Raw genomic sequence first — 14,168 nt, 5'->3', positions numbered from 1 at the left:
CCCACATGTTATCAGAAGTGTGGTTATCCAGCCACACCCACCTTTTGCTTCTTATTCTGTTTACCTTGTTTGTTGTCAAAACCCAGGACTTTTTTTGTAACAGGAACTCCTTTGCATGTTAGGCCACACAACCCTAATGTAGCCAATCCTCATGAGTGTCTGCTGTTGGGTGTGGCCTATTATGCTAATGAGTTCCTGCTTAAAAATAGCCCTGACTTCCTCACTGGTCATCTCCAGAGTCCTGGTGGGCTATTGTTCTGGATCCCCAAGCTCAGCCAGTTTCTGATAGACAGTCCTGGAATGTTCCATCCCTAATACATAACACCACCCTCCCCCTAAGTTCCAAAGCACCTTAACACACATAGTCCTCAAGGTACGCTGGCCTGCACCTTCCCCTCACCTCCAGAGTCCTGGTGGGCTTTTGTTCTAGAGCACTAAACTCAGCCAGTCTCTGGTAGAAACAGTCCTGGAATGTTCCAGTCCCAATACATAACACCCCTCCCCCTAAGTTCCAAAGCACCTTAACACACATAGTCCTCAAGGTACGCTGGCCTGCGCCTTCCCCAGTGAGAGCGTCTCGGTTCAGACGGTGTTGGTGAAGCCACTGGGGCCGTGTCTGGGGTCTCATCAGCAGCACTGGGGAAGGATGGCAAGGCAGGAGCAGAGTCCCAGGCCTCTGGAACAGTCTGTATGGGTGTGACGCGACTCCGCACGGTCAGAACAGTCCCTAGTGTACGGTGCGTCCCCCTCCCCGCTGTGCTCCAGCTGCAGCAGCAGCGGATATCCCGGGTGGATGGCCTCCATGGTGGCTGGGGCTGGATTGGCTACCTCTGGCAGGAGACGGCAGTGAAGCTGGTTGATGTGCCTGCGCAGGACCTGTCCACCGTCAGTAGAGACCTCATATACGAGGGGGCCAGTGACTCTGGTGACCTTGGCCGGAACCTAGGCAGGACCACTAGAGAAGTTCTGTGCATAGATGGGGCCGGCTGGGAAAACCCTCTGAGTGCTTCCTGGCTCTCCAGTGACTGGAGATGCTCTGGGACTCAGTCCGGGTGCAGTCTGTCCAGTCGTTAAGCACCTGCCCATGAGGAGCTCAGTGGGGCTGCAGCCGGTGGTTACGCTCAGCATCACCCAGTGTCCCAAAGGAATGCTGCAAGCCTATGGTCCCAGGCCCCATGGATGATTCACCTGAGGGACTCCTTCGTGGTCAGCACCATCCTCTCCACTTGCCCGTTGGTGGCCAGGTGAAAGGGAGCGGAGTGGATGTGTCTGATGAGGTAGCGGCCCAAGAATTCCTGGAACTCCCCTGAAGTGAAGGCAGTCCCGTTGTCCAACACGACCATGTCGGGTAGGCCATGCGTGCTGAAGATTCATCTGAGGGCCCGGATTGTCACTCTACAGGAGGTGGAGGCAATAGGCATGAACTCCAGCCATTTGGTGTAGGAGTCCACCAAAATAAAAAATATTTGTCCTTGGAAGGGTCCTGCAAAGTCCAAATGCACCTGGGACCAAGGGTTTTTGGTGGACTCCCAATACTGCATGGGTGCGTGGGGCGCTCCAGCCAGCTCTCTTAGCAGGCCTGGCAGCACTGGACCCAGGCCTCTATCTCACTGTCCATACCTGGCCACCACATGTAGCTCTGGGCAAGTGTCTTCATCCACACAATTCCGGGGTTCGACTCATGCAGGGCTGACAACACTTGCTGGTGCAGAGGAGCAGGAACCACTATCCGACTGCCCCACAGTAGGCACCCTTTGTGAGCTGAGAGCTCGTCCCGGTGGGATGAGAAGGCTGCAAAGTTCAGGCCCAACTAGCTGGTGAGCCAGCCCCTCCCCACCCAGTCCAGAACACGGGAGAGGACCCAGTCCTTTGCACTGTGGCGGGAAATATCCACGGCATGCAGAGGGTGGTCATGAAGCTCCTCCATGAGCAGGATCTGGTGTGCAGAAGCTGGGTCCGGATCGATGGAGCGGAGCAGCAAGGGCATCAGCATGCCCCATTGACTTCCCAGGATGGTGGTGAAGGGAGTACTGGTATCCCACAAGGAAAATGGACCAACAAGGGACCCGAGACGAGAGCATCTGGGGGGTTTGGCGATCTGGGGCAAGAAGTCCTAGCAGAGACTTGTGGTCCATCACAATTATGAACGACCACCCACCAAGGTAGTCGTGGAATTCCTTGACCCCTGCAACGATGGCCAGTGCCTCTTTATCGATTTGCACATAGTTGTGGTCAGCCGAAGACAGGGTGCAGGAATAATATGCCATGGGGATTTCTCTGCCATCTGACCGCTGGTGGCCAAGAACATGCCCACCCCATACAGAAAAGCAGCAAGTGAGCACAACGGGCAGCTTCTCATCGAAACGGGCCAGGACTGCGTTGGAGGTGAGCAGCTCCTTCATGGCCCTGAACACAGCAGCTTGTTGTCAGCCCCAGACCCACGGGGCCTTCTTGTCGAGGAGGTGGTGAAGCGGCTCTGCCAGTGCAGCTTTATGGAGAAGAAGGAATGGTAAAAGTTCAGTAGCCCCAAGATAGCCTGCATCTGCTGCTTGGAAGTAGGCGTGGGAGCGTTGACAATGGTGTGAACCTTGTCTGAGGTCGGATGGATGCCTTTGGCGTCAATGGAGAACCCCAGGAACTTGACCCATGGAATCCCAAGGAGTCACTTCTCCTGCTTCACCTTTAGGCTGGCTGACTGGAACCGCTGCAGGACGGCGCACAACCGGGTGACTAAGTCCCCCTCTGTGGGGGTGGCGATCAGAACATCATCGAAGAAGGGCTGGTCTCCGGGGATTCCTGTAAGGAGAGAGTCCATGAGATTTTGGAAATTCCCGGGGCCACGCTGACACCAAATTGTAGCCGCCGCACCTTGAACGTGCCCCTGTGGGTGACTATGGTCTGGGCGTCTGCTGTTGCATCATCCACTGGGAGCTGCTGGTAGGCCTGGGCCAAGTCTTTCTGAAAATCTTGGCACCCGCCAAGGAAGTCAAGACGAGGCTGACTACCTGGACTGGGTAGGCGTGGTCCTGTAGCGCCTTATTAATAGTACATTTATAGTCTGTGCAGATGCAGATGTCCCCGTTGGGCTTAACGGATGTAACAATTGGGGTTTCCCAAAGGGCATGTGAAACTAGTCCCCAAACCCCTTGGTCCACCAAACGATCCAGTTCCTCATCAATTTTTGGCATCAGCGCAAATGGGACATGCCGGGCCTTCAGCTGTATGGGCCACACTTCTGGGTTGAGCTGGAGGGAAATGGGGGGTCTGGTGTAGCAACCGAGCGTCCCATCAAAGATGGCCGGGAACTCATCACACACCCGCTGAAAGTCTTCTTGAGCAATTTGGTGCACCCCTGTGACCCGGAACCCCAAGGGTGTGACCAATGCTAGTCCCAGTAACCTCATCCAATGACCCCCTACTACCAGCAAGTCCAAGAATCCATCAAAATTCCAGTACTTCACCCTAAACTTTCCCACCCCTTTAACAGCTACCTCATTCTGTTGGAAGTCCCACAGGGTGAACCCGGCCGGTCTGAGGCGAGGTCCCCCCTTCAGTCACAGCTTCCTGAGGGTGTTCTCTGAGATTATAGAAACAGAGGACCCTGTGTCTAGCTCCATCTGGCATGGAGCTCCCTTGATTAGGACAGTCACTTTAATTTTATCAGGAGTGTCCTGGGGCAAGTGAAATAGCTGGTATGGCTGGGCGGAGGTGGTGTGCAGTTCTGTGGTGTGCACAGCCTCCAGATGGGCGGTCTGTCACCTCCGGGTCCCCTTGGAATGGCAGGTGTGGGTGACATGGCCAACCTTCCCACAGCTCCAACCCATGGCATCTCAAAAATGACAGGATCTCCGCTCGTGGGGCTCCCTGCAGCTGGCGCACAGTGTCGAGGTGGCAGGTTCAATGGTGCGAGACGAGGTGGGTGTGCGAGTGCTGTGGTGGGTTGGTCGATGTAGTTTCAGGACCTCCTTGTCATCATCAGAGGTGTCCACATGGTGGGCCGTGGGCAATGTTCCCTCTAAGCTGTGGAGTCTTGTGAGCAAAAATTCTACTTTGTGAGCTACTGGCATTAAAGTTGTGAGCAAGTGAATTCACTACTGCATAACTTAGTTTGCTTTGGAGCCATCCTTCCTGAGTTAAGGCAAAAATCTGTGAGGCAGAAGCTAAAAAACTGTGAGCTAACTCACACTAACTCAGCTTAGAGGGAACACTGGCCGTGGGCCTCCATGAAGATGGTAGGCTTGGTGCTTGGTGGACCTCCGCTGTGAACTGGTCTGCAGCTTCTGTAGAGAGGGCTTTTTCCAGCACGTCCTTGAACGTGGGGTCCCGCTTGGCTATGAGCTACCTTTGGACCTGCTTGTCCTGCAGACCGCACACCAGTTGGTCGGTCGGTCACAGAGCTCTTCCTCCAGGTCGCGGAAGCTGCAATGACGGGTGGCACACCAGAGGACCGTAACATAGGCCATAATCGACTCACCCGTGGCCTGGTTCCTTGTGTGGAATGCGTGGCAGGCCACGATGATGGAGGGTGTTGGCGCAAAGTGCTCCTGCAGCCGGTTTATCATCGTCTGGTACAGAGTGGTTCGTAGCTTCACTAGAGCCAGCAGCGAGCACACCATCTCGAAGGTTGAGTGGCTGCAGACCCGGAAGAAGGCGGCGCACTTCTTCATGCCCTTGGTGATCTCAGCAGACTCGAGGAAGAACTCCAAGTGAGAAATGTAGGAGTCCCAGTCCTTAGCAGTGGTGTCGAATGCGTCAAAAAGTCCTGGAGCGCTAGCCATAGTCCCAGTTGCAGCAGCGAGCACACCATCTCGAAGGTTGAGTGGCTGCAGACCTGGAAGAAGGTGGCACACTTCTTCACGCCCTTGGTGATCTCAGCAGCCTCGAGGAAGAACTCCAAGCGAGAAATTTAGGAGTCCCAGTCCTTAGCAGTGGTGTTGAATGTGTCGAAGTGTCCTGGAGCGGCAGCCATGGTCCCAGTTGCAGTGTGATGCATGTGGCACTGGAGCTCGGTGTGCAGTGTGGTGCAGATGGGCTCTAGGCTTGCTCAACAGGATCCCATCCTTGACACCAGTGTTAAATACTGGGCTCAAGACGCATTGCAGCGAAACAGCTCTACTTTATTAAGTAATTTCAGGAACAAGACTAAAACCCCAGGGCAACAGCCCTGTTTACATAGCATGCAAAACCCACACCCAAACACACCCCACTCCCAATGATAGGCTATTTACATAACATTACTTCCTCATTGGTCACCTCCAGAGTCCTGGTGGGCTATTGTTCTGGATCTCCAAGCTTGGCCAGTTTCTGGTAGACAGTCCTGGAATGTTCTGCCCCTAATAACACACTGGACTGTGTGTGTGCAGGTCAGCCACAGAGAAAGAACTTCCTAGCTCAAAATGACTGAAAAGGCACTCCTCCCACTGAAATTGACGCACATTGAGGGGGAAAGCACCGTTTCCCCTCAGTTCTCCTGAGCTGTCAGAGCCTGCACTAATAAGTAGGGATGGGCACGAACTGGCTTATGAACTATGGCTCATGAACTAAAGTTCACCATGAATCTTGGCCGTTTATGAAGCAATGTTCGTGGTGGGGTGAGCGGCATAAACATTCCACAAACTTTCATGCTGTTCATGGTAGTTCATGGCAGGGCAGGCAAAACGGTAGGGAATTGGATATAGGCTGTGAGGCTTTTGCGAGCTATTTTGCAGATAAAGTCTTGGCGCTCCACTGTGACCTGCCAGCCACATTTGAGACAGTATGTGAACTCGAGGCCCCATGCACGTCTTCTGGTCCCATTCTGGATTATTTCGAACGACTCAGCCTTGAGGAAGTCGACCGATTGATTTTAATGGTACGCCCAACCACATGCAACCTGGATCCGTGCCCCTCCTGGCTAATTAAAGCTGGCCACGAGGGGTTTTGAGGAGCCCTCAGTGATATTATCAACAAATCCCTCTCTGAGGTGCTGTTCCCGGGGGCTCTTAAGGAAGCAATGGTCCACCTTCTCTTGAAAAAACCATCTCTGGATCCAGCTGAATTGGCCAACTATCGTCCGGTTTCCAATTTGCCCTATTTGGGCAAATTAATAGAGAGGGCAGTGGTGATACAATTGCAGAGCTTTCTGGATGACGCTTCCATTCTTGATCCCTACCAGTCCGGTTTCCGCCCGGGCCACGGGATGGAGACGGCACTGGTCGCCCTCACGGATGACCTCCGGAGGCATCTGGATTGGGGCGGTGCGGCGGTGCTGCTGTTGCTGGACCTGTCGGCAGTGTTCAACATGGCCGATCATCCCATTGCCGGCCTTTGATGGGGCGCTGTTGGTGCCAGCGTCGCGGGTCTGGAGTATGGGAGTGCTCCTGGATGCCTCCTTAACAATGGAGGCCCAGGTAGCAGCCACTGCCAAGGCAGCCTTCTACCAACTTCGACTGATTAGGCAGTTGGTTCCCTTCCTCAAGCGCAAAGATCTGGCGTCAGTGATCCATGCTATGGTCACCTCGAGGTTGGATTACTGCAATGCTCTCTACATGGGGCTGCCCTTGGGGCAACTTCGGAAGCTGCAGCTGGTGCAAAACGCGGTGGCCAAGCTGTTGATGGGCCTCCTGATGCGGGAGCACATCCAACCTATGCTAAAGGCGTTGCACTGGCTGCCAATAGCTTTCCGGATCCGCTTCAAGGTGCTGGTTTTGACCTTTAAAGCCCTATATGGTTAGGGACCTGTCTACCTGAGGGACCGCCTTTCCCCGTATGTTCCCCAGAGAGCACTGAGATCTGGGATGCAACATCGCCTGACCCTTCCTGGCCCTAAAGAGGCCAGGTTGACGACAACTAGGTCTAGCTAGAGCATTTTTGCTAGCTGCACCAGCATATTGGAACGAGCTCCCTAGTGAGATCCAGGCCCTGCGAGACGGAGCTTTTCCACCGGGCATACTGTTTGGAAGAAGGGGCAGGGTGGGTAAATAGGAGGCATAATTTATACATATTTTCCACCTTGTGAGAGGTTGGTGGAATAGACACAGGTTTCTCCAAGACAGACATAGCTAAGTCCAAGAAATCCTCTAACATTGGAAAGGCAATAGATTCTTGAGTGTCAGAATACAGCGCACTCAATATTTTATTCTTAGATTTGGGGTTAGAGGCCAAAACGTCTATTTCTAGGGACTTCGTCATGCACAACATCTTGGAATAAAGGTACAAGCCCTCATTTGGAGAAATAGTGGAAGAGTCTCCAACACCTTCATCAGGCAGTGGGATGGATGGAAACTCTGGTCCAATTTCAGCTGGTGAAGCCTTTCATCACCCTCCAAGTCTGAAGCATGGTGGCTTGGTAGATCATACAGAAAAGTACCCAAAGAATACGACTGCTGGAATAGAACTGAAGGCATTGATGGAACCAAGTGAGGTAAAGCTCCCCCCATCCAAACGCATACACAGGAGACGGTGCATATGAGGAAATGGAACTTGCCAAGGCATGTTGTGAGGAGTCGGCTGAATCAGAGCCAAGCGCAGCTTCTTCAGAACCTGGAGTGAGACTGGTTGAGTTGGAGGTATCTCGCCCTCAGAAAAAGACTCCTCCAGATCCTGCAAGTGAGGAGGAGTATAAGGCAGGGGAAACGGAATCAGATCCTCCTCTAAGACTATTGGATTGTCAGTAGTAACTGGAATCATCTGGACTTGAGCTCTTTGGGACAAGATGAAACTGTTGCCTTGTCTACATGTTTGGATTTAGATTAGTCTTCTTTGGGACAGGGAGTGCCAAAGTGCTACGCTGGGAAGAAGATGAACCTGGATACCAGGCCCAACAGTGAGGTGGATCCAAGGATGGAACAAACCATACTGAAGATACCGATTCTGGATGAAATTAATGCTCCCACCCAACAGATTGCTTTGCTGCCGGTGTGTTGGAGCCAGTTAGGGCTTTCTCCCAAAGGGCTGCCTTAAGCTAGGGTGATCTGCTGGTAGTGGAAGCATAGCCAGACATTGTGGGACTCGCCCAGACGCAGAATATGCAAAGAATGTTCATCAGTATGTTCATTTTGGTGCTGCACTGAAGATATTTTTTAAAAAAATTAACGAAACCATATCACGAGTCTAAGAAGGTCAAGAAAGAACAACGAACAACCACAAAAAAGCAAAATCCATGAACTAAACTAGAGACTTCTTCTCCAATCAGTGGCAAAGAAAGAACGGAGGGGGAAATGGCACTCTCCCTTCAACACGCATCAAGTTCGGCAGGAAACACCACATCACACATGTGGGGGGAGCACCTTTTCAGTCATTCTGAGCTAGAAAGTTCTTTCTGTGCTGCTGGCCTGCAGATGCACAGTCCAACGTGGGATCGCATAGAAGACTGAAGACAGATATATGTCCCTAGTGGCTGAGTGGCAGATAGTTTTTGTTGAGCAGTCAGACTGGGAAAGAAGGGGTTAAGTGCAGGCCTTTTCCAAGATGTGTGCCTAGCTGAGGCTTTGTGTGTGCTGCAGCTGAACTAAAGCATATTTATAACCTCAACCAGGGGTCATTTCGTAGAAAAAGAGGTGCAGGAGCTCATTAGCATAACTCATTAGCATAACCTGTTTGCATATGCCACACCCCCTGATCTAAGAGATCCAAGTCCTTTCTGCCTGGCCCTTGGCTCCCTGGGGCTTGGGGGAGAGGGAGAGACAAGGCTGAAAGGGGCTTGGATCTCTTAGATTCAAGGCCCTTTCAGCCTTGCCATCAGCTCTCTCGGGCTTGGGATGGGGGAAGGAGAGACAGGGCTGAAAGGGGCTGGCTGGAGACAGGAAGGGGAGCCCGGCAGAACTTTACATTTCTCCTTGTTAAAATTCATTTCATTTGTTTTAGCCCAGCTTTCCAGCCTGTCAAGATCATCCTGTATAATGACTTTGTATTTGCTACCCCTCCCAACTGAGTATCATCTGGAAATTTAAGAAGTTACAAGTAAGGAGTAGGGATTTTCCATAGGTACCTAAATAGGGAAGTTTTGGTTCTTTTTTGGGTTAGAAAATATTGTGGGCTATTTTATTCTCATGCAATACATTACTATTCCAAAAGAAGCAACTATCTTATGAAGAGAATGAATATATTTAATATTCATATTGAACGATAAGGAAATTATTGGCAACTGTGTACATGCTTTTAAAATAAGAGAACTGCTGCCCTAACACATCTTAAGAAAAGAATAAGCAACATATTTTGCACGTAAAATGTAGAAAAAAAGAATACATTTATATTACCTTAACTGCTTTAAACCGTTCTATTTCATGCTGTGGATTGTTATAACAATTATTGCAGTTGCAGTTACTGCAGAAATCACCACTGGCAAAACAATCACAGTATCTGTGATTAACAAAGACAACACATAGAATACATTTTTATAAAAGTTCATCATTTTCAACTGACTCATTTTTATCTATCAGGTTGGAAAGCACTAAATGTTGGACCATTTGGATCTATGAGCCTGTGACTTCTTCCATGTGTACGTCTACTGCGGTGGCTCAAGTGGTTAAGACACTGAACTGCAGTCTGTGGAAGGTCGGTAGTTCAGCAGTTCGAGACCTGGGTGCCGCATGATGGAGTAAGCTCCCATCTCTAGTTCCAGCTCCTGCCAACCTAGCATCTCGAAAGCAAGAAATTGCAAGTAGATAAATAGGTACCACTTTGATGGGAAGGTAACAGCGTTCCGTGCGCCTTGGTGTTTAGTCATGCCGCCCACATGACCACGGAAATGTCTTCGGGCAGCGCTTGGTCTTCGGCTTTGAAATGGAGATGCTATTCGCAACCCTAGAGTCGGATTCGACTGGCTTTCGAGCAAGGGAACCTTTACCTTTACATCTAAAAACCCTGGAGTTTGGAGGTTCCCACTATATGTGCCATTCCCAGGAAGCAAAATTTCTTCCACTAAATTAGTAAGTGACTCTGGGATACGTGCTTCATATATAGCAAGGTCATATACCACCTAATAAGACTTTTTGAAAGATGCTTCTCATACTGTGATATTGATGAAGGTAGAGAACATTTTTTAAAATTTCCTCCCACTGGATACCCTTACCCTTTCGCCTAAATTAGTGCTCTGTGCCCATTTATATTGGGGTTATGTGGAGTCTGTTTTACTATTTAATGAGAATAAATACTGTACACTGCACTGAAGAAGAGTGGAGCTGCTGGATCCTTCCATGAGAGATACAGAGGGAAAAGCCTCACATTCCTGGTAAGGACTGATCTGAATCTTCAAGAGCCAAAGGAAGTGCATTATAATTCCTTATGGGTTTCCCTCCTATATATGAAGCTTTGCATTGGTCATGCCAGTGCATGTCAATATGTGTGTGTGTGCTAAGTGTCTTCAAGACACTTCCGACTTATGGCAGCCCTATGAATTAATGTCCTCCAAAATATCCCTTCAAGCTCAAGTCTTGCAAACTGTGGAGTGGCTTCCTTGATTAAGGTAATCCCTCTTATGCTGGGTCTTCCTCTTTTTTCTGCTGCCTTCAACTTTTCCTAGCACGATTGTCTTTTCCAGTGACTCATGTCTTCTCACAATAGCCTCAGTTTGGTCATTTAAGCTTCTAGGGAGAGTTCAGACTTGATTCGATCTAGAACCCACTTGCTTGTCTTTTTGGTGGTCCACGGTATCCATAAAAGTCTCCTCCAACATACCACCTTTCACATGAATCAACTTTCTTCCTGTCAGCTTTCTTCACTGTCCAACTTTCACAAACATACGTAGTAATGGGGAATACTGTGGCATGAATTAATATGATCTTGGTTACCAGTGACACAGTATTTGTATGCCTTATTTAACGGAGAATATAAGCCACTTTTGGCCCAATGGTGGAGACAAGTGGAGTAGGAAATGCTTTAAGTAAATTAATAGAATACTTTATTTCAACACACTGAACCTTAATTAAAGTCCTTGATACTACAGCCCTAAAAGAAGACAGAATGAGGGAGAAATGAATGATATGTATCTGACACATAAAAGTAATCTGTGTTATCTTCCAATAAATTAACATAAGTGTATTTGGTATGTATGAGGCTTGACATCATGCATGTAAAGTTAGACATGACTTTCAGCGTGTGGAATAAAGTATCACACATACACAGGGGGAAAAAAGAAAATGCAACTTCTGGTATGTTAAGAGCAGATCCAACACTGTTCTGTGCATGGATATAGTATTATAGTTTTATTGACTTGAATAGCTTCAAGACCAATACATTTGGTAGTATATTATCTGAATAGAGTAATTATATCTGAAGTTTATTACACACCAAATGGATGTTTCAATAATATAAAATTTACTTACAACTTGAGACACTGTGATTTAGTACAGTTGCATGGCTTCTTAGACTTTGTATCCCAGGAACTGAAAGGCAGCCTAAACAATTGTGAATTAAAAATGAAATCAATATTCAAATAATATAAATGTACAAAATGAGCAAATATATCTGTTGAAAGATTCTGTTTCAAATGTTCACATAGTAATGCCTGTTATGGAGATTCCCAACTTTACTCCTTCCATCCAAATATCTTTCTGCTATCTATAATCCCCCCACCTGTCTTGCTGCAAGGAAACTGCTAACAGGAATATTTAGGGCCAGAATATATTATATGAACGACACAAGTTGAGTCACAGGAGCCCAGCCCAGCTCATAGCCATGCGTATAATCGGAAGAACTCATCTTCAAAGCATTCCATTGCTCCATTCAGCTCCTGGGATGGACACATGAAGCCCAAGGAAGAGGCAAACAAGACCCCCCCCCCCTGGCTGTTTCCACTGGTGAAAACAGCATGGGAGGGAAGCCTGAAGTGCCTCCTTCCTCCTCTCAGTACTCCAAAGCTGAGCTGAACAGAGCAACAAAATGTTCTAAAGGTGAGTTCTCTAGCTCATGTGTCATTACAAGCTGGGTTGGGCACCTGTGACCCAACTTGTGTTACATGTATCTTGCATTTTGGCCCTCACAATTTACTGTTGTAAAAGGGCAAAACAATACATGTATTTCTTACTTGTCTTCCCATTGGTCAAATTACATAACTTTAGTGTGTGGAGTAAACATTTTTTTCATGGATCAATAACTGAATAAGTGACCTGAACAAGAAGCAGGACTATATAATGCTAACGTTAAATAAGGAATTGTCCGGAACACAAAATGTATTAGTAGTTAGAGCAATTTAATGGAGAAATGTGCTTCTTGCTAACAAAATTAGTGTGGACAGCCTGAAGGCTATCTTTGCAGAAAATAATAGCCACACATTACACACAATAACTTCTCTGCGTGCATATCTCTTTCGTGTTTGAAAGTTTCATGTACACTGTAAAATGATAAGCTGGTGGACATCCTGAAGGCTTTCTTTGCAGAAAATAATAGCCACACATCACACCAGAGGATCCACATCAAGGATCTCAGATCTCTTACCCACATTACTGAAATTATGCAGAATAATACAGTAGAGCTTAATTGTAGCCGTCAGCATAAGCATATACTGAAAATCCTGTGTTTTGTTGAAAACTTGGTTTTGAATGGATTTTTAATATTGTAGAGATAATTGTGTAACCATGTATTCTATTGTAACTTGCAACAAACATCAATTGCTTACCCAACCAGAGTCACTTTTGTTGGCTCTCACACGCACACACACACACACACATATAGATAGATAGATAAAACATTTAATAAATTTTATTAACTCTTCTCAAAACACACCACCACCAATATCAAAAAAGGTTCATAAAATTACATCGTTTGTTGGCAGCATGTGAAAAAACATAAAAAAGCACATTAGACACAGCAACAAAAGCTCTGGCAGCTCGGTCACAGTAACTGTTTAAAATCACTCACGGTATACTGGCTAATGAAGCAAGAAGGTAGCTGGATAAAAAGACTTAATTAAACTTCACAAACACAATGACAACCAAACATGAAGCTGCAAAAAGTGCAGGCTGTGGTAAACTATCTTCTTTTATACAATTTTACTGCTTACAGTAAATAATAATATACCTCACAGGGTGTCTGTTGTGGGGGGGGGGAAGGGAAAGGAGTTTGTAAGCCACTCTGAGACACCTTTGGGTAGTGAAGGGCAGGGTATAAATCCAATCTCTTCTCTTCTTCTTCTAAAACTTTCATATATCAATGTAGATTAAAAACCTGGAATGTTTTCTTAGAAAATTTTACCATAGTGGGACCTTGCCTTCAATCCACAGCAGCATTCACACCATTAAACTATCAAATACTGAATCAGCTAATGTTGTTGATCAAGACCAGCTCCAGATTTGTTAAGCCCTCTCCCCAGCAAAACACTATCACTGGGCCTCTTTCAGTGCTAGATGTATGGGAAAGGGTTAGAAGAATGAAGGAATGAACGGGCAGAAGAAAAATAATTGCAGAATGAAGAGAGGAGATAGGAAGAAAAGGGAAAAGATGAAGAATAAGAGAGTGGGGAGAGCATATCTAAAGAGCACAAGGCATGTGGCAAGTGCAGCTGGGATGGAGTAGAGGGATTCAGAGAGAGAGAGATGGACAAATGTGCCGGATGTCATAAATGCAGTGAATGACAGAGCGGGAGTGAAGAAAAAAGGTTAAAGCAGGGGGACAGGCATTTGGGTGATTCTGAAACACAGCTGGAAACCACAGGAAGGAGAGAGGCGAAAAGATGAATCAGGAACTTCAAGGTGGCAAAGGGATGAAGGAACAGGTGAAAGATGACAGGACAATGAAAGGACTGTCTACCAACCTGCTTACCTGTTTGTGTTTCTGTTATGGGCAGATCTGTCACCACCTGCTTTGCCCTTGCCCTGCAGCTCCCACAGCACTAAGGGAAGCAGCCTAATGGAAGGGTGGAAGTGAGTGCTTGACTGCCTGCTTGTTTGGGGCAGAGCTCTTACCACCTGTTCTGCCCCCCTTCCCACACTGTGAATTAGTTAATGGCCAGTATTTTTGTTTAGGGATTTGTGTGTGTGTGTGTATGTATGTATATATACAGGGGTCATTTCGTAGAAAAAGAGGTGCAGGAGCTCATTAGCATAACTCATTAGCATAACTTATTTGCATGTGCCACACCCCCTGACATCACCGGAAGTGTGTCAGAAGGCAACTCCCACCGCTTAGGCTCCACTGGACTGTATTGGATTGCTAGCGGGGGGGGGGGGGGGGCGGGTCTGCCACCCACGGGG

At 48.0% G+C, this 14,168-nt stretch overlaps 1 protein-coding gene across 1 annotated transcript in view; it reads right to left on the bottom strand.

Moving 5' to 3' along the window:
• The window catches only part of MTL5 (metallothionein-like 5, testis-specific (tesmin)), a 40,277-nt gene that overhangs the window by 14,330 nt on the left and 11,779 nt on the right, over window positions 1–14,168 (bottom strand). Inside the window, exons 6-8 of the mRNA XM_015412831.1 lie at window positions 13,738–13,790; window positions 11,304–11,375; window positions 9,237–9,339 (exon numbers count right to left, since the gene is read on the bottom strand). Of these exons, the coding sequence (XP_015268317.1) occupies window positions 9,237–9,339; window positions 11,304–11,375; window positions 13,738–13,790 (228 nt within the window). The remainder of the gene's footprint in view (window positions 1–9,236; window positions 9,340–11,303; window positions 11,376–13,737; window positions 13,791–14,168) is intronic.

Source organism: Gekko japonicus, unplaced genomic scaffold (genome assembly GCF_001447785.1).
Source record: "Gekko japonicus isolate JY-2015 unplaced genomic scaffold, Gekko_japonicus_V1.1 scaffold1149, whole genome shotgun sequence".
NCBI lineage: Eukaryota > Metazoa > Chordata > Lepidosauria > Squamata > Gekkonidae > Gekko > Gekko japonicus.
Note: the sequence above shows the minus strand (reverse complement) of the source record. Positions and strands in the feature narration are given on the sequence as shown.